Source organism: Pelodiscus sinensis, chromosome 6 (genome assembly GCF_052426305.1).
Source record: "Pelodiscus sinensis isolate ZL-2025 chromosome 6, ASM5242630v1, whole genome shotgun sequence".
NCBI classification, from domain to species: Eukaryota; Metazoa; Chordata; order Testudines; family Trionychidae; genus Pelodiscus; species Pelodiscus sinensis.
In genome coordinates, this window is record NC_143057.1 from 126,083,675 (window position 1) to 126,103,930 (window position 20,256).

Here is a 20,256-nt window from a genome sequence, read left to right on the forward strand (position 1 = left end):
CTGAGCTTTTTAAAACCTTCCCCGTCCTTAATTCCTTCCCCAATGTAAGAAAGAAGCATTTAGGTTGGGTTGGTGGCATTCGTGTGACAAAGGCGCCTAGAACTCCATAAAGTGGAAGCAAATCTCCCCCATTTTGTGGACACGGGTTGGGTTTAAGCTGGCAGCCTCAATAAACATTTCCATCCTGCAAGAGATGAGGAAATTCAAGTTACCGCTCCAAGTGCTTCCATGGTAGGGTCGGATATTTCGTAAGAATAATATTTGCCTGTTTTACTGCTAACACCTCCAATAACCAGAAGCCTGATGCAGTGCTTGGCTAAGGGCTTTGTCCGGGCGCAGTTCCACTGGTTTAATTTGAGGCATGATTTGAAATGACAGAGTAATAGGCTGTGAAGATGCTTATTTCAGTTCAAACCAGGTTTTAGTTTCAGTTTAGCCAAAGTCTGTTAGGCCTTGTATGAGAGAGTTTCCCCAGTACAACGAAAGGTGTGATTTTCATTCACAGCTTGAGTCCACCTCCTAGATCCAACATGCTAGCCAACAATTGGTCTCCCTTTGTAATTAGCTCTGACACTGATGACCTTTTCTGAACCTGAAGAAGAACTTCATGAAGCTCGAACGCTTGCCTCGTACACCACCAGAGGTCGTTCCAATAAAAGTTATTTCATCACCCACCTTGTCTTGCTGACATGTGGCTATTTGGCTGGTTGACTAAATATTTTGGCTCACAAAACTATTTAAATATTTAAAATAATGGGTCTGGTTCTTTATAGCAGTAGCCACTATTGCAGCTACTGCTTCAGACCTGGTTGGACGGTCCTAGATACTGTGTGTGGGTGGGAATTACAAATGTGTCATGTACCCAGCCATGCCACCTATGCCAGGAAGTGGTGTACATCAACCAAAGATTCCCTTGTGTCGTGGGAATGGTCAGCTGCCCATTAGTGGCATCTAGTGGTACTTCTTGAGGTCTTCAAACAACCACCCAACTTCGCCAAGATCGATTTCAGAAGCAACGTCCCCATACACCACGACACAACAACTCAGAGTGACACTAGGCCTTGCCAAACCACCCATGCAAAATTTGCTGATCTCCACTGCAATGACAATTGGTATCCACCGCAACTCCCTTTTAAAGGTCCGTGGGTCTTACACAGACCTCTCCCAGCAGGTGTTGTACCTCATCCAAAGCAGCAAATATCCCAACAGCAACTATTTGGGTGAAACTAGACACTTGGCTACCCTCTCAAAGGAACTCAGACAGAAAAATGATAAAAGATAAAACACACACCTCTCTCTTCACATGCCTTTGCTTTACGTGTGTGTCACTGTAGTAATCCCAGTAGGAAAAAACCCATACGAATGGAAAACAGCAGAACCGGGCAACCCTGCATGTAGGCAACGGTAAACTAAGTGTCTCACGGGCCACGTGTAGAACCTCAATGGGCCGCAGGTTGCCCACCATTGGTCTCGATGGTGGTTGGTCCTGCCATGAATTCAGGGGACAGGACTTGATGACGTTTCGAGGTTCCATCCACTTCTATAAGTCTAGGAGTCTATGATTTTAGTACCCAGCGGCTACCATTTTTCACAAATGATTTGACCGTCCTCATCCTCTATGGGAGGATGGCTCTGATTTGACCGTCCTCATCCTCTATGGGAACTTACAGCACACCTTCAACTGGCAAGTTTGGGAGCTTCACTTCATATCTCCACTAGACACTAAAAACCATGGACTCAGCAGAAATATTGGTTTTTATGAGTCTTCATAACACTGTGTTGCCTACTAACCTTCCCATGTCCTATGACTATGGAGATGGTAATTAACCACTTCATCTGAAATGATCTCCTGGAACATGTGTTTAGCCCTTCTGCTAAACAATTGGTCTCACCTTGTAATTAGCTCTGACCGTCTGATGACCTTTTCTGGGCCTGAAGAGACAGAAGTTGGTCCGATAAAAGTTACTTCATTGCCTACCTTGTCTTTCTCACATAGGATCTAGCTGCAATGCAGCCAGAGGAGATAAAGGCTGCTCCAATAGATGTACCTGTTCTGGGTGTGTCCTAGCTCAGGAAAGATTGAAGTGAGGATGGTGCGGCGTAAGGATCAACACACATACTGTCAGCAGTGCTAGCCTCCCAAAAGATGTGAAAAGGCACAGGGGGAGACTCCGGTCATGGAACTAGCCTGGTGTAAGGAGAGCATATTTTGCCAAAAGGACAGGGGCATTGAATGAGCTCCCAGGAGGACGTCAGCTGAGTTAAAGCAATGCGGCTGCCTCTTTAGGTATACCAATGGGGAGAATAGGATTTTATTTACCAAGTCTAGCCCTGCGTGAAATTGACTAATTAATTTACACAACTCTAAATGCACGGTTCTTTGGTAAGCTGTGTGTCCGTGCAAAACACTCACACGTGGGCGAGGGGTTTGGCAGTGCTTCTGATCTTAGTGGCCTGCGCAGACAGCCACGAGCAGCGAAGGGCTAACGCTGTAGGGCGGGGATGAGGGCCAAGGTCTCACTCAATGCGTCTCTGAAGTCAGGGAGGGTATGTCTACACTAGAAAGTTAGTTCGAACTAACGGACGTTAGTTCGAACTAACTTTCCTATGCGCTACACTAGCGCTCCGCTAGTTCGAATTTGAATCGAACTAGCGGAGCGCTTAGTTCGAACTAGGTAAACCTCATTTTACGAGGACTAACGCCTAGTTCGAACTAGCTAGTTCGAACTAAGGGCTGTGTAGCCCTTTAGTTCGAACTAGTGGGAGGCTAGCCCTCCCCAGGTTTCCCTGGTGGCCACTCTGGCCAACACCAGGGAAACTCTATGCCCCCCTCCCGGCCCCGGACCCCTTAAAGGGGCACGGGCTGGCTACGGTGCCCGTGCCAGGTGCAAGCCTGCCAGCACCCAGCTAGCAGACCCTGCACCTGGCACGGCACAGAGCCACCCACCCGATGCCCCCCAGCCCACCCCCTCTTGCCGGGACCAGGCTGGCGGCTCCCAGGAGCTTGCCCTGGACCGCAAGAGGCGGGCACCTTCCTGGGCTAGTGCGGACATCGTGGACCTCGTCCACGATCTCCGCACTAGGCACAGGAAAGTGGCCGTCTAGGGCAGGAGAGCTGCCAGCCTGGCCACCCAGGACCAGGTGTGCATGAAAATCAAGGGGGTCCACTGAGACCCCCGACACTGAGCCCTGAGCTTACAATGGCCGTACTGGGTCAGACCAAAGGTCCATCTAGCCCAGTAGCCTGTCTGCCAACAGCGGCCAACCCTAGGGACCCTGGAGGGGATGGACCGAAGACAATGACCAAGCCATTTGTCTCGTGCCATCCCTCTCCAGCCTTCCACAAACTTTGGGCAGGGATACCACTCCTACCCTCTGGCTAATAGGACTCCATGGACCCAACCTCCATCACTTTATCTCACTTCCCTTTCAACTCTGTTCTAGTTCTAGCCTTCACAGCCTCCTGCAGCAAGGAGTTCCACAGGTTAACTATTTGCTTTGTCAAGAACAACAACTTTCTCTTACTAGTTTCAAGCCTGCTACCCATTCCTTTCCTTTGGTGTCCTCTAGTCCTTCTTTATGGGAACTCAGGAAGAACTTTTCTGAATGCACCCTCTCCACCCAACCCCTGCTTTTAGAGACCTCTATCCTGTCCCCCCTCCGTCTCCTCTTTTCTAAGCTGAACAGTCCCAGTCTCTGTAGCCTCTCTTCATATGGGACCTGTTCCCAACCCCTGATCATGTTAGTTGCCCTCCCCTCTCCCAGCCTTTCTCTTCCCCTCTCCCACCTCCTTTTCCCAGTCTCCCCCAGTTTTGTTCAATAAAGACAGAGTCAATGTTGGAAGAAACGTTATCTTTATTTTGTACATCAATAAGAAGGGGGGCTAGGGAAGGGCAAGTGGAAGGAGGTGAGGGAGGAATGGGGTACGAGCCCCCGATGGGGAGGACTGGGCTGGCTCTGCGGGCTTCTGGGGGTGGAAGCTCTCCTGCAGCCCCCCAATTACTCCCTCTCCCCAGATGGCAGCCTGCGGCAAGTGCAGCCGGGCTGATGGCCGAGTGGTGTGATGTGCCCAGTGTGGGCACTCAGGGCACTCCAAGCCAGAACTTCTTTGCTACCGGGGCACCCCTTAGAACTGTGTGTCCGGGGTGGGGGTCGGGACCCTTTAAGCGCAGCCCTCGGCTAGCCTGAGACAGTATCTCCACGCTCTAAGTCCTCCTTTTATGCCCTGCCGGCACTGCTTCCGGCCATCCTTAAGCCCTGTTCAGAGTCCACTCAATGTGGACTTACTAGTTCGAACTAGCAAAACGCTAGTTCGAACTAGTTTTTAGTTCTAGATGCGTTAGTTCGAACTAGCTTAGTTCGAATTAACTAATTCGAACTAAGTTAGTTCGAACTAGCGCTGTAGTGTAGACGTACCCGGAGAGTGTTGCCTGCAGAGTTGGGCGGGAGCTGCTGACCCAGAATTGGATTCACCCTTTGGTGTTGGCGTCAGAAGCAGAGAGAGAGAACCCTTATAAAATGAAACACGGTGTTAAAAGATGGCCAGACACAAGGGTCCTGGATGCAAACTATGGCTCTGGCGGGAAAAGCATAGAACAAATGAAGTTGACCATCTGTGCTGTCAGAATCCTAAAAGGAACGGGGTTTTCTAAAGAGCCTGATCCCACAGTCCCTGACTGCCTGAGTCCTAGCATAGGACTGCAAGCAACTGCTGGCCTGTGTGCACATTTTCAGAATCTGACCCTACGTCATTCAAGCCAGGTAACTGTACCCTACTGTGGATTTTTTACGGTGTGATCTGAGGCTTGGCTCTTGCGGAGGTGGATTTGCATATAAAATAGCAGCTTGTTCAGTGACCAGCACTCGTGAAACAAAGCTGGTGCTGTCCCTCTTGCTCTGAAAAATAAGACTTCATTCTTCCGGGCATCCTGTGGGACATTCCTCGGAAGGGGCTTAATCCTGCCAGGCGTGGAGCATTCCAGTGAGGTGCTGGGTGCTTTCCAAATGCTTACTGGCGTCATTTGAGAGCTGACACACTCAACGCTTGAGTTCCAGAATCTTAACATCCCAAGGAACAAACAGTAGCACATTTTGAATGGTAAAAGCTTTATACAGGATTCTACTAAACACATCAACAAGTATTACATTAACCACATCTAATACAGCCCCAAACACTACTCAGTTAAGCAATTTGGGATTTCTAGCCACAGGTTTCTGTGCATGAACCCGCACTGAACTTAAGGGCCCTCTAGGTTCATCTATATACACGAGACAGGTGGTAAGATGAATCGATAGTGAGATGGATGGATTATAATGTGTTTTATATGATATATAGAAAATACTCTTGGCGAGCAGAGATGGCCAGTAGCAATCATCCTCCGAGGTAAGGCGCCAGAGCATTGAGTGATTTGTAAAGGTCAAACCCTTCAAGATATTTTTTTTCCTATCTCATGCAATCCCATTTCAGATCTTCTCATCTATTTGTGTACACGTCTCTGACACACGTCTCTTCTGGGAGGGGAAAGGAATTAAGAGCCCATGCTAGACAGATATGGTTTGGACTAGAATAATCTCAGAAACATTCTTCCTGACCAGCACTCCCCTACAAGATGCTGCTGTGGTATTTTCCACAACTTGGTTAGTTCATTGTTTTTCCCTGTTGTTTAATTAACCAGGGCCTGCTCGAGCGGTCTTATTTTGCATGCAAGTCTCCAGACCCTCACCTGTGTATGGGAAGGCTGCTGGTGTGAGCAGGCTGCTTTTTCCAATGCTGTTTCAGTTATCTCCCCTCCTCCCCCACTTAGTTGCAGCTAACAGATCAGAAAAATGAGGACCCTATCCTCAGCGGGTGGAAGTTGATGTCGCTCTGTCAATTTCACGAGAATTCCAGCAGTTCACACCTACTGATACTAAATCTGGTTTGTGCAAAAAGAAAAAGGGTTGGCTTGAACCCGCTATCCCTGACAGTAGGTTTGCACTACAGGTTGAACCTCTGTAGTCCGGCACTCTCTGGTCTGGCAACATCCATAGTTCGGCATGATTTGAGTTAGCCGGGTGTCCACTTAGCATGGGTGTGGCCAAGTTTCTTGCAGTCCCATAAAGTTTGTTTACAGCCACCAGTCCTGGCTCTGTGCTGTAACTTAGCTTTAATTTGCCCCTTAGGCCGTGTCCACACTCAGGGGTTCTTTCGAAAAAAGTACCCTTTTTTCGAAAGAACTTTCCCTTCGTCCAGACTCAAGCCGCGTTCTTTCGAAATTATTTCGAAAGAACGCGGCTTTTCTTTCGATGGCGGTAAACCTCGTTTCACGAGGAAGAACGCCTTCTTTCGAAAGTTCCTCTTTCGAAAGAAGGCGTTCTACAATGTAAAGAGGCCGTCTTCGAAAGAGAGCATCCAGACTCGCTGGGTGCTCTCTTTCGAAAAAGCGGATTTCCTCTATCGAAAGATCCGCCTGCTGTCTAGACGCGATCTTTCGAAAGAGGCTCTTTCGAAAGAAGCCTGCAGTCTAGACACAGCCTTAATGTCTTCTAAGAGCCCAGCAAGCAGTGGAAGTGTTGGTAATGTTGCTAGACAATATTCATCTCCCATGGTCTGGCAAATTCTCTGGTTTGGCACAGGTCAGGTCCTGAGGGTGCCAGACTAGAGAGGTTCAGCCTGTACGGTAATTCCTTTCACTTCAGCGGAGTTGCTCTTGACTTGCTGGTGTACATCAGAATCAGGCCCAGAACTTTGCAATCAGATATGAAAAACAGTAAAATTATAAGTGAATTTCCAGCCCTTTCCAACCCTGACATGAATACAGTTTACATATCCTTAGTGCCTTTAATCCTGAAAGATCACACAGTAATTGTTGGGCCCAATGTTACCAGCACTTATCAGTGTGAGTAACTTGACTCTCAGTGAACACTCCAATTTTTGGGAAATTGCCTTGAGATCTTTAATAACCACAAGTGATTTGTAGAGTAGCAACACAGCCTCTTGCATAGCGCTTTTCATTGGTAGAGCTCAAAGTTCTTCACAACCGTTACGCTATGTCTCCTTGCCACACCCTTAAAAGGTAGGACTGTACCATTATCCTCACTTTGGAACTGAGGCACAAGGAGGCAAAGTGACTTGCCCATAGTTACATAAATAGTCAGTGGCAGAACCGGGAATTCAATCTGGGCCTCACTGTTAACAATGAACCTACACCCATAAAGCATTTGTCAATACATGGTTGCCAAGGGAGAGCAAGTCATGCCTTATTAGTGGCTGTGGCATTTGTTTAGTGCTGTCTTAGGCCCCAGGTCTGCACTATGGGAGAAAGTCATAGCCAGAGTCGTACCTTAGCTTGACTGACCGTGGCCTGTCCACTGCGATGTTGGGGATATTGAAGGAAGGAACTTTCCTGTCGACTTCCCTTACTCCTTGTGACGTAGTGGAGTATTGGGACCAATGGGGACACCATCAGCAGTCAATTTAGCGGATTCTTACTAGACCAGCTAAATCAAACCCTGAGAGATAGATTTCCAGCCTTCAGAAGGCAGACGGTCACCTGCTGAACCATCATTCACCTCTTGCGGCACCTGAGTGCTCTTGGAGCCCTCTCGAAAAGGAAGGATCCAAAGCTAATTGGAGCCAATGGGAATCTTTCCATCCATCTCGGTGGACTCAGGATCAGATCACAAACACTGGCCTGGCTTGACGGTACTATGCTGTGGGGCCCAGACTATGTGCTGTGTAACTTTCTGCCTACATCTGTCTGTCCTGCGCCTCCCACTCAGTTTTTATCCTGGCGTGCATTCACCTAGCTCCAAGTCTCCATGCAATGGATATTCTGAGTTGCAAGTTGTCCTAACGGTTCAGAGGTGTCTAGAGAGGACAGAGCTAGCTGCATCGAGGTGGCGTAATCTGCACTAATTGAGGCTGCATTAGGGAGCTGCTGCTTCTAGAGCAAAACAAGCAGCCAATTTCTGCTGGCGCACCTACTTTAGGCATGGGAGTGGATACTTGGGCACAGGAAATTATTGCACCTACCTCCTGTGTAGCACTTTTAATCAGGAGGTCTGAAAGGGCTTTTCCATGGAGGTCAGTTGCGCTATCCCTATTTGACATAGAGGGAAACTGAGGCACCGAGCAGTAAGACATGTCTTGCCCAGCAGGCTAGTTGGAAACCTGGGAGTTTCCTGAGCCACACTGCCTCCCACTTAGCCTAACGGAATGTGGAGAACAAAAAATTTTCCTCATAGGTGTAAAATCGAAGTTTTGGGCAGGAAAGTGAGCAGGCAGAAGAGGCCGCTTCTTACTCATCTGATCTGCTCCCCAGGCATCTTCAGACCTTAACTAGTGTCTGAAAATCTTTGAGTGATGTTAAAGGTCACAAGGGAGCACAGAAATAATTTCAGACGTCCTGCACAATGCAGGGCCTATTCATCCAGCCAGAGATGTCTGCCTTGAGTCCAACAACTTAGCCCTGCACTGCTGGTTATCCAGCTGGGCGAGGGAGCTGGAGTCTATCTTGTCCCATGAATGGACAGTGTAATTATGAATTCAATTACAATACTCTTCTGATTCTCCCCTTCCTTTCCTTGTGCTCATCACCCTTGCTCCTTGAGTCCTGTCTCAAACCCATTCCACAGCTGCTTGGAGCCAGGGCCTCTGTTTGTACAGCCCCTACTGCACTGGGGTCTCCGACCCAACTGAGGCTTCTGGGACCAGCATGGCACTAGAAAGATGAATGAATGAGGGACTGAACTGAAGAAGAAGGTGGTAGTGGGAGAGAGAGGGAAAAGGAAAAAGGAGAGAGATGGAATCAGTGAGAAATCAGCTGTCTCTCTCTTTTCCACCTTCCAGTCCCAGGCGATCCTTCTACCTGCTCTAAATTAATTTCAAAGCCAGAGGGAGCAGAAAGGGAAGTGAGATGGGGTGGGGGAGAAGAACCTTAAAAAAAATCACAAGGCAGAGAAGCGTCTGTCCCCTGTCTAATTCCTGCACTGGCCTGTAGCTGATGGTGCTGTGAAATATACAGCAGCAAGCTCTGACATTTCATTTCTGCAGAGAATTGAAAAAGGGCTTGCTGTAATTCATCGCTTCTTGTAACTCAAACCCTTTCTGACAGGAGTACCTGCACTGTCTTTTAACAGTGGCACCGCTGCGGCTGTAATTGGACATGAAAAATGATGTCGTGTTTGTACGTGCAGGGGAGAATCAGCTGGGGGCTGGGTGGGGCATGGCGCGGGTTACAGCGGGCTGTTTTGGGCTGGTATTTACGGTGTCAGCACGAGTGAGGTGGGGGATGGCAATGGCGGGGCTGGGGGGGGATCTACACTGAGGCCCAGGAGTGCAAAGATGTTAGTAACACCTGCAGTGGAATCTCTCAGTTGGGACGGACTCTGCAAAGCACAAAGGATCATGGGAGACAGGAAGTGTTACTCAGAGTGGTACCAGGGGAGGTGATTTGTCTGAGCCACGTAAAAACTTCCAAATCACCCACCCACTTTATTGACATGGTTTTATATATGAAAAGGCCCAACTCTTGCCTCCTGGAATGGGGCTGCATTGAAAAGGTACAGAAGTCATGAAACAGCGGCACTTCTAGAAGTCCTGACACAGGTGGGGAAACTGAGGCATGGGGCACTGCCGTGACTTGCCTGAGGACAAACCAGGGGCAGAGCTGGGAATACACGTAGGGTTCCCTGCCTGGAGAAAGAGCTGGGAATTAAGCCTGCAATAAGGAGCATTGCACTGTGAGATAACGGCAGCCTGTATTATTCCGGTGTCCAGAAGCAATGTCTCTGGATGCGGAATGACAGACAAGGGATTATAGAGATTGCTTCAGGCCCTTGCTCCCCACTGCCAACCCGGCCTGAGCGTGGCCAGCCAGGGCTCTCTGTTCCAGCACTATCCATGGTCCTGCTGGACTACAGATGTTGCCGCACCAGAGTCTCGAATTTTAGAAGTTCAACCTGCACAACAAAGCCCTTTCATGACATTACTGCAGAGTGGGTGCCTAGAGCAGCTGGTGGGGTCAGACTCAGATCTCTGGGGGCTTTCAGGCCTTAAACTGTTCATCTGTAAAATGGGCACAAAAGCACTTGCTCTGATTCTGGGGAATAGGGTGAGGGGCTGTACACTGAAGACTGAGACACACTCAGATGCTGCAGTATGGGGAGCGAGCTGGGTTAAGTACCCAAAACAGACAAATCCTAAATGGTCCTTTCTTGCCTTAAAATCAATGAATCAGGTCCTGAAAAGGGAGCCCTTCTACCCTTGAAAGATGTAGCTGAATGAGTTTGGGATAAATCCATGTGTTTACCAGGCTCTGGTGAATTCACTGGTGAAATTAAATAATAGCGTCAGCCGATCGGGAATCATTGAGAGTGAAGAGTCACAAACACTGTTGTAAACAATAGCACAGGATGCGACCATGCACGGGCAAAGGCAAAATAGGTGAATAGTGTAAACAGGCTGTTGTATCTCTAATTCCTGCGGTGCAGCAGTTCTGTAAAGGCTGCAGTGCCGTGTCATTAGAACGTAAGAATGGCTGCACTGGGTCAGAACAATGGTTAATATGTATCTGGTTTAAAACAAACAAAAGGAATTATTTCTTCATGCAACACATAGTCAACCTGTGGTACTCCTTGCCATAGGATGTTGTGAAGGCCAGGACTTTAACAGGGTTCAAAGAAGAGCTAGATACATTCATAGAGGTTAGGTCCACCAGTGGCTATTAGCCAGGATGGGTAGGAATGGTGTCCCTAGCTTCTGTCAGAGGCTGGGAATGGGCGAGAGGGGAGGGATCACTTGATGATTCCCTGTTCTGTTCACTCCCTCCAGGGCACCTGGCATTAGCCACCAACAGCAGACAGGACACTGGTCTAGATGGACCCAGCATGGCCGTTCTTATCCCACAGTGGCCTTTGCCTGATGTTTCAGATAAAATGAACAGATCTGGGCAATTACAGACTGATCCATCTTCTTCATTTTTCAGGTTAAATACTACTGTGGTGGGTTTCTTGATGTCCCCTCCCCCATCCCTCCAAAGATGTTAAATGTCATTGCCTCATGGTCGCTAGAATTGAGGTGCTCAGCTGTATCACCTTGCAGACCAGATCCTGTGCTCTACATAGGACTAAATCAAGCAGTGCCTTTCCCCTTATCTGTTCCGGGATATGTTGCTCCAAGAAGCGGTCATTTCTGGTGTCTAGACATTTCATCTCTGCATCCATTCCACAGATGATAGGCACCCAGTCAACATGGCGATGGTTGAAATCTCCTGCTACTGCGTTTTCTGGGGTGGTAGCCTCTTTAACCTTCCCAAGCACTTCACAATCACTGTCACCCTTCTAGTCAGGTGGCCGGTAGGCTATTCCTACTGCTATATAATCCCATTGTTCAAGCATGGATTTTGCACCCGTTGAGATTCTATGGTCCAGTTGGAATCACTGAAGGTTTTCACTTTTGGTGACATATGTTTCCTTTCCCACCCAGTGCCTTTCCCTACCCAGTGCAACCTACTCTTGTCATTACTATTCATTCGGTACCCTCGTATTACCATGCCCACTGATTGTCCATCCTCATCCAAGCTTCTGGGCTGCCTGGTGTATCCATATGCTTATTTCACGCTAGGCACTCGAGTTCATCCATCTTGGTATTTCAGCTGCTCGTGTTTGTATAAAAGCCTTCCTACGTATTGTCAGTCAGACGTTGCTTGCCTTCCTGTGTTATAGTTCAGTAGGACCTTTGTGTATGATTGTATAGAGTTTAAAGAGAAGCTAGATAATTTCATGGAGGTTAGGTCCATAAAAGGCTATTAGCCAGGGGATAAAATGGTGTCCTTGGCCTCTGTTTGTCAGAGGCTGGAGAGGGATGGCAGGAGACAAATTGCTTGATCATTGTCTTCGGTCCACCCTCTCTGGGGCACCTGGTGCTGGCCACTGTCGGCAGACAGGCTACTGGGCTAGATGGACCTTTGGTCTGACCCAGTACGGCCGTTCTTATGTTCTTATGTTCCCCACTGGCTCCTATCTGTTTTTTGCCAGCTTCGTTCTCTCAGTCAGAAAAGGCAACGGTAAATCCCATAGACAGAATGGCTGTGGAACTCCTTGCCAGAGGATGCGGTGAAGGCTAGAACTTTAACAGGGTTCAAATAAGAGCAAGATACATTCATGGAGGTTAGGTCCATCAATGGCTATTAGCCAGGATGGGTAGGAACCTGGATCTCCTCTGTCTTTGAAGGGAGATGTGACAGGCTAGTGAGATGCCTATGGGCCTGCTAGCACTGTATCCCTACCTCCAATGTTATGCGGATTACCCAGGGGCATCAATCCATTCACTTTGGCGGCGTTACTCCCCACTCACGCTAGTGTAAGAGGGTGGCAAACCAGACCCATTCAGATCCTGCTGGATTCAGATCCCCACTGAAGACTTATGCCCATCTTGAGCACAGGCTAAATGGACGTGTTGGCTCAGGACATCAGACAAGGCTTCCGAGCACAGACCCACTCCTGCTGTAACCCGAGGGCACTGGGATATGAGCCGACAGGGCTCCAGGATCTCCCCGGAAAAGCACCTCCCCGCTCCAGGCCCTGGGTATCCCCTGCACATGGAGTAAAGCCGCTGGACCCCATGGAAGATGCGCCAGGTGTCCCCACGGAGTGCCCTGGGGGGATGGGCGTCCAGGGACCCAGGCTATCTCCTCTGGGTCTTCCCCCTCCCAATGTACTGGTGGGAGGCTGCACAAGTTAGTAAGGCTGATTTAACACACTCTTCCCTTTGCATTCCAGGGGCGTCTCTCCTTTGGCAGGTTCCGTAGACAGCTGGGCCCATGTGCTAGCTGTGAGCGGATTCCATGTTTCTAAAACTGAATTGTATCTCTTGTAAGACAACTTTTTATGGAGGTAATGCAAATGCAGTGAGCATTCTAGCCATGCTCCCACAGACTGGCTTCCTGGGGCCACCGGAGACCTATGCTCCTTCCTTCAGGTTCATTCCAGGTTACTACCACAGTACTCAGAGAACCTGGGAGTCCGTCTCCAGAAAGCCCCATGCAAAGCCAACCAGCAAATCAGAGGCAAGGGGGCTCTTTGAGGATGCCTCTTGCCACTGGTAGACCCCCTTGTGATCCGTGGATTGGGATCTGGACTCTGGCTTCCTCCCCAGGAAAATGCCCTCTTCCCAAATGGAAATGGTGTAGGAAACTCTGAGGAGCGCAACTTTCTGAATTCCCTTTCCTCGGAGCAGGCAACTCCTGCCCCTCTGCCTTTATTCCCCCGCCTCTTCCCCAGAGCTGCCTCCCTGCCCCCAGACTTTCTCCACGAGCAGGAAGTTTTATGGATGGAGAGAGGAAGCTTAATTATTTCCCTCTCAATGTGTCTCCATATAATTGGTGTCTTTCATGTCAAGATGATCTCAATTTGTATTATGGGCTCTGTGAACACAGCACTTTCTCTTTGGTCTATAAAGAAATTGTCAAGTGCATAAATCATAATGCACACTAAATTACACTAGCCTTTTACTTATTCATTTCCCCAGTTTTTTCCCCTCCACTGGATGCTTCTTCCCTCCCTCTTCCCTCTAGCCTCTGCCTCTTCTCTCTCCCTCCTTTTTCCTTCTCACCAGCCCTGTCGGATTGCCTGTTTTCAGAAAGAAGTGACCACTGGTATCAGTTTCCCTCAGCATTCTCTGGGACTCTGGCTATCTCCCCACACTGCTTGTGTAACCCACACACCGAGGCTACGTCTACACTGCAGAGTTTTTGCGCAAAAGCGACCATTTTTACACAAAAACTCACAGCGCGTCCACACTACAAGCACGTTTTTGTGCAAGAAAAAGTACAGTAGATCGTCAGAAGACAGGGCTTTTGTGCAGGAGTTATTCCTCTTTCTACGAGGAATAAGCCTTTTTGCACAAGAGCTCTTGTGCAAAAATGTTTGTGTGGACGCACAACAGGGGTTTCTTGCACAAGAAATCCCTGTCAGAAAAAGCACAGATGCTCTGATGGTCATTCTGCGAATGGCCATCAGAGCTTTCTTGCACAAGAGCGTCCATGGCAGTGTGGACGAGCTCTTGCACAAAAAGTTCTTGTGCAAGAAGCCTGCAGTGTAGACGTAGCCCTAGTGTGGGTCACTGTCCCGTGTAGTGGTGCTTAGACCACTTACAGCGAGAGATAAGAACTAGGGAGCTGTACAGTCTAAGCTGAGAGCCAGCTGGTTTTATAGCTTAAGCTGTAGAGGCTCCTACACTAAGCTCCAGAGGTCCCACATTCACATCCACCTGGTGGCAATTCCACTTGCAGTTGATCACATCAGGCCCTTCCTCTAGGGCAGTGGTTCCCAAACTTTTCAGCATCACGCCCCATGTTGATTTTTGAGAAACTCTCATGCCCCCCCCCAAAAAATAGCAGCAAAACTTGTTGAGCAAAAAAAAAAAAAAAGGCTGCCGTTTTAAGAACAGAGCAGGCATTGCCCCTTTAAGGCAGCCATTTTGAAGTCTACCCGGGACACTCCATCCTCCCCTGAATTTTTTTACCAGATGGACCGGACTCTTTCTTGGGGGGAGGCAGATTTAAGGAGAGGGCTGGGACACCTCACGCCACCCCTGGAATTTCTTCATGCCGCCCAGTTTGGGAACCTATGCTCTAGGGCAATGAATAGGAGTTTTCTCGCAAGCTGTCCTGGCTCTCCATGGGCCCCACAGCTGAACTCGAAGTCTTTCTTTATAGCCCTCTACCTGAGATGAGTCACTGATATTGTGGAATGCACTGTTTGATCCGGTCTTCCTCTAGTGGCTGGCCCCACAGACTGGAACAAATTCCTCTCCTTCAAGCCAGTCTGGTACCGCTGAAATAATAGCGGCTTGTGATTTTGCTGTTGAAGTCAATCCCAGCTAATATGCCTCCATGTCAGTGAATGTGCCATGGGTCATTACAACTCCGAAACTATAGACAGAGTAAAGCCACGTGGCCCAATTCTGCTGCTGGTTGTGCTGGTTCCATTCCTCTGACTTCACTGAGCATCAGGTTGGGCAGATGTTGTCCTCGAGGGTCCAGAGCCACTGAGGCTACGTCTACACTGCAGCCTGTGTTGGCAGAGACAATGCAAATGAAGCACTCATTAGCATTTCTCGCGCTCTCATTTGCATAGTCTCTTCTGACCCATTTTTGCGATAGAGGTTTTTACACACAAAAAACACAGTGTAGACGGGGCAAAAAACCCTTTTGCGCAAGATCCTGTATATCTACTTTTTTGAGGAATAAAGGCTCTTGCACAAAAGGGAGGGGTTGCACTAAATGACGCAAAAACCTTTTCTGCAAAATGGATCGGAAGAGACTATGCAAATGAGAGTGTAAGAAATGCTAATGAGCACTTCATTTGCATTGTCTCTGCCAACAAAGGCTGAATTGTAGACGTAGCCTGAGCTACAAGTCAGACCTCTCTTCTGGTGAACGTGAGTGTGATAATACCGGTAGTCTCTTTCTGTCTAAGTACATTCCCCCCTTGAGACAACAATGTGGCAGGATCCTCCAGGCCTTCCATCATGTTAACCTACTTGTCAGCCACTTTGATAGCTTTTTAATACTAAACATGTTTGCGGAGCAATTAGAGTAAATCAAGACCGTTCTGAAATACTTCCCAAAAGTGGGGCGAAAAAAGCCAACTTTGCTGTACAACCGAGATTAGCCAAAAATAACGGGGAGTCAGTCAGCCCAGATGGACCAACGGGTAAAAGCGGGCTGGGGAAGGTTAAAGGAAAGGACTGTGGAGCTCCTAGGTACATAACTAGTCAAGTCACAGGTGGGGAGAGTGGCAAGAATAGGAACATGAGTCATACAAGATACAAACAAAAGAGCGTGCTGCATAGCCCTCATTGCAAGAGCAGGTGGTTTGCCATGCACATGTGTGATGCTGGCATGTTCTCTCTCGCTGTGCCACACTCTTTGCAAGAGAGGAAGGAAGTGGCAGAGGCCGTGGTTTGCAGCAAAGCCTCTAGAAGGAATCCGGGCCATTCCTGAAATCCTCCTTTGTTCTACCTGAGAGCAAAAAACTGCCCGAGCAGTTCTGCTACTGTCAAAGCATGTTGTTCTGACGGCTCAGGTGGAGGGCGGGCAGGAGTCACCTCACCCCTCCCTTGGGTTTCCGGCAATACTGCTCCCCCCAGCCACATGGTTGTTGGCCCCTGGTTGGGAAGTAAGGGGGTGAAGTTCCCTGCTCTGTCTCCCTCTTCAGTCCCTATTAGGGTGTATCTAAACTACATGGCTCCGTCGATGGAGCCATGTAGATTAGGCTGATCGGCAAAGAGAAATGAAGCCGCGATTTAAATAATCGCGGCTTCATTTAAATTTAAATGGCTGCCGTGCTGAGCCGACAAACAGCTGATCAGCTGTTTGTCGGCTCAGCGTGCTAGTCTGGACGCTCCCGCGCGGACCTGAAAGCCCTTTATCGACCTCCCCGTTATGCCTCGTAGAATGAGGTTTATCGGGGAGGTCGATAAAGGGCTTTCATGTCGACAGGGGAGCGTCCAGACTGCCTTGATCTGCCGACAAACAGCTGATCGGCGGAGCGGGGCGGCCATTTAAATTTAAATAAAGCCATGATTATTTAAATCACGGATTCATTTCCCTTTGCCGAACAAACAAATCGTCGACGGAGCCATGTAGTCTAGACGTACCCTTCGTTCCTTCTCTTCACTGTTCTGCATTCTTGTTGCCTGCTCCTACCTAGCTACTATGACCCTCCCTTTCCCCTGAGATGGCTGCATTTAACTGCTGGTTGGGATCATTCCTGGGTAGAGACTTTTTATCTTGATCCAATACTCAAAAATATTGTGGGGGGAGGCGGGACAGATCTTTGAGAGGATGAGCTGTGTTGATTCCCTCCAGAACACTAAAGGGAGATGCACCTTCCAGGTGTGGCTCGCTGTTCCATGAAGTAGTCCTTAGAGCTCCTTCAGGGAGAGAGAATGAGTTTACTCCACAGCCTAGCTTTATAGTTCGTGCGGTAGAGGCTCATGCATGAGGCTCCAGAGGTCCCAGGTTCGGTTCTTCCTGTTGGCGTAATGCAGGCACTCTCCCATGTCCATCACCTGTCTCCCTAAGAGAGGACATAACTGGCCAAAGTGAACAGCATTTGTTTCTGTTCCTCTTGAGTCCTGAATGGGTCCTGGCCTGCTGGCTAGTTGGTGCCCAGCTCCTAACCTTTCAGTGGCCAAGATATCCACAGCTGGTCGACGTAGACCTCAACAGAGTGACACCAACTAACATCAGCGAGGCGATCTGGCCTTGTGTGTGTCATTCGTGGCTGGTTTGTTGCTTGCCAGCTGCTTTGCACATGCAGAGAACGCCATTGTTCATTGTGCTTCTCTTTTTGTTTTCCCTGCAGATGAACAGACCGATCCAGGTGAAGCCAGCGGACAGCGAAAGCCGAGGAGGTAGTTGACTGCATTGCTCTCAGCCACTGTGCTAAGTATAATTGTTGTCTCTGGCTTCTCTCAGGCAATGCGCTGATCAATTAGCAACGTAATCACTGCCAAAGAAATTCCCTCTGCAGCAAAGATTCTCTTTATTAAATCTCCGTTACTTCGTCTCACTTTCCTCATATTCAATTATTATTTGATTTTAAAAGGCAGGCAGGTGCCAGCGACTGCCTGGGAAACAAATAACTGCCTTGTTAAGAAATGAACCATCAGACGCTGACTTATCAAAGTTTCACCGCTTTGGCAGCCACCGATCAGTTGCAGACGGGGCGTTGCCTTTAGGCCAAACAGCAGTGATGTTTAGTTGGGTTAGAACCAGGTGGGCGTTTCTCTATGTCTCCAGCCCTTGTGTTTCCCTCTGATGATGAAACATGGATTGAAGCATCTCTGCCTTTGGAGAAAGCACCTGTACCCGGAAAGCCTGATGAATAAGCCCTAGAAGTAGAGTTGCCAGATAATTTCACCAAAAAATCCTGAACATGTCAGGAAAAAAATTGTTTGGGGGGGAAAAAAAAGGGAGGACCAAAGTTGTTGAGCAACACGAACATCAAAAAAGGTCACTGCACCTTTAAAGAACGTCCCCACTGGCCTTCCATTCGAGAAAAACAGGAAATTCCGGACATTTTGTATGTCCAGTATTTTCTGTTTTTTTTTTTTTTTTTACCGGGCAGGGGCCACAAATGCCAGACTATCGGGGTGAAAACCGGACACCTGGCAACCCTCTTCTCAGTGGCTCAGCTTCTCTGGGTCTGCACACAAGTAACTGAGCTCAAAATCTGCCCCTCCTGTTTCCATATGCTTAGAGAGCTAGCTATTGATGCCTCTTTTTTAGTGACTACCCAGTGGGATCACCCCAAATGGTTTGCCTCCATTGGGTGGTTTTCAAACGAAATTGTATTGAAAAGCTCGGAGATGCTTCACTGACTTTCCTTTAAACTGGAAGGTGTTTGTCAGATGTGGTCTCAGAACTGATTTAATTGTGCACATAAGGTTTATGTGGCCAACAACTCTTTCTTATTCAGTATTATTTATGTATCAGAATCTATGGTGTGGGTGTATCTCCCTGTTTCGATTTACCTGGTGGTTTCTTCCTACTCCAGTCAAATCTCCTCCTACTCCTTTGATTGAAATAAGAGGTTGGTATTGTTGGTCACTCAACCAACTAGGGGGGGTGATGTCAAGGATGACTTGCCTAGTGCATGCTAGCTCTTATAGAAGCAACTACGGAGCCTGAATAGGACAGAGTTTCTATCCGTAATAGTCTGATTCTTCTCTGCATACAAACTCTTTGAGCCCTTTTGTCATGAATGTGCATTCATCTTCCTATTGTCAATGGCTGAATTATCCAGCCACACGCACCTAAAGGGAGTGCAGCAAATCACAATGAACGAACAGAAGTTACATTCTGTTTCGTCAATGCATTGGCATTCCAGTGCTTTGACTGCATATAACCAGTGGCTGAAATTCATCAATGGCTGGATTCAACTGGAAAGCATAGAGCAGGGGTGGCCGGGGGCCACTGACCCACAGAAAAATCAGTCAGGGGCCGCACAGAGGTGAGAAGCTGATAAACCCCCGTCCCTGTGGCCCCTGAATGAGAAGGAGAAAGATACTGCCCACATACCCCTCGCACACCAGATCCTAGAGGCGCTCAGCCCAGTAGATTGTGTGCACCTGCCCCATAGAGTAGTGGGGGCACTGTAGAGCCAGTGCAGGCTCCCCAGTGTTGGAGGGGGCTGAGTGTTTGGGGGTTGTATCCAGGCAAGCTAGGTTCCCACCCCGGCATAGAGGAAGACCTGGCGTTACGCAAAGGTGGAACGGGTGGGTTGATAGAGGTTCCGAACGATTGATTATTGGGGATCACTGGGTAGGCAGAGGCTTGCTGGAATAGCTCCTCTACTATGTAATCAAGGCAGAGAGAAATCTCGCACTGTGTGAGTCTGAGGTGCTACCTGTATAAATAAAAGCAGGTCTGGGGAACGGCACATCCCAAGGGTATCGGTTAGGAATGCTTGTGTCATGGTTTCTCCTTTACGCAAAGCCTCGGCTTCTCAGCGCATGGAGAGCAATGAAATCCTCCACTTTTCAGCAGAGCCATGTTGACTGACGCTCTCTGAAGACCCGGGCCCATATTTCCGTGCGAATCAGCAAGCCCAGGGCCCTGGTCAAGCCAAGACCTCCCAGATCTGCTCCTCGCAGACAGCTGGGCCCAGCTGCGCATTCCAGCCACCATGACAGCCTGTGTGCAGGGGTGGTCTTTTGTCTGCTTAATTAGACACTCCCAACAATAATAATTAGGCCAGCCAGTTTGCTTCGTGCTTCTGCAGGGCATGTGTCTCCAGATCACTCCCTTGTATGCTGAGAGCGAATAGCAGACACACGCCTGATGTCCTAGACTGGGTTGTAAGCCTCTCTTGCCAGCTGCAGCTGCTTTCAGGAAGGTGGGTTGGAACTGCAAAACACATCGGTGGTTGTTTGAATCATCTTTACCCCTCACACTGACAGTAGCCTCCCCGCTGTATTTTAGCTAATGATCACCCTTCTCCAGCCCCTACCCTTGTTGATCGCATCCCGCGGCAGGACCTAAGACAGGACCTAAGACAGGACCCAGGCTAGTTCATTTGGCATTGACATGAAAGCCACGTTGTCTGAATTCCCGGCTGACAGGCTGCTTCTGGGCGCGCGAAGTTGCAGGACAGCATGACTCAAGGGCAACTATGGGAAAAAAGAACAATTGGCACCCGGGGGAGGCATTGTATGGAAACGTACGTTTCTTGTGAGCCCACTGGTTACAGCAGAAAGAGCCA

The 20,256-nt window shown here is 48.8% G+C and overlaps 1 protein-coding gene across 9 annotated transcripts in view; it reads left to right on the top strand.

The window, feature by feature from the left end:
- The window catches only part of CELF4 (CUGBP Elav-like family member 4), a 1,004,675-nt gene that overhangs the window by 498,160 nt on the left and 486,259 nt on the right, over nucleotides 1–20,256 (top strand). For all 9 annotated transcript variants that reach the window (XM_075932764.2, XM_089779469.1, XM_075932765.2 and 6 more), the window contains exon 3: nucleotides 17,356–17,404. In XM_075932764.2, coding sequence (XP_075788879.1) covers nucleotides 17,356–17,404 — 49 coding nt within the window. The remainder of the gene's footprint in view (nucleotides 1–17,355; nucleotides 17,405–20,256) is intronic.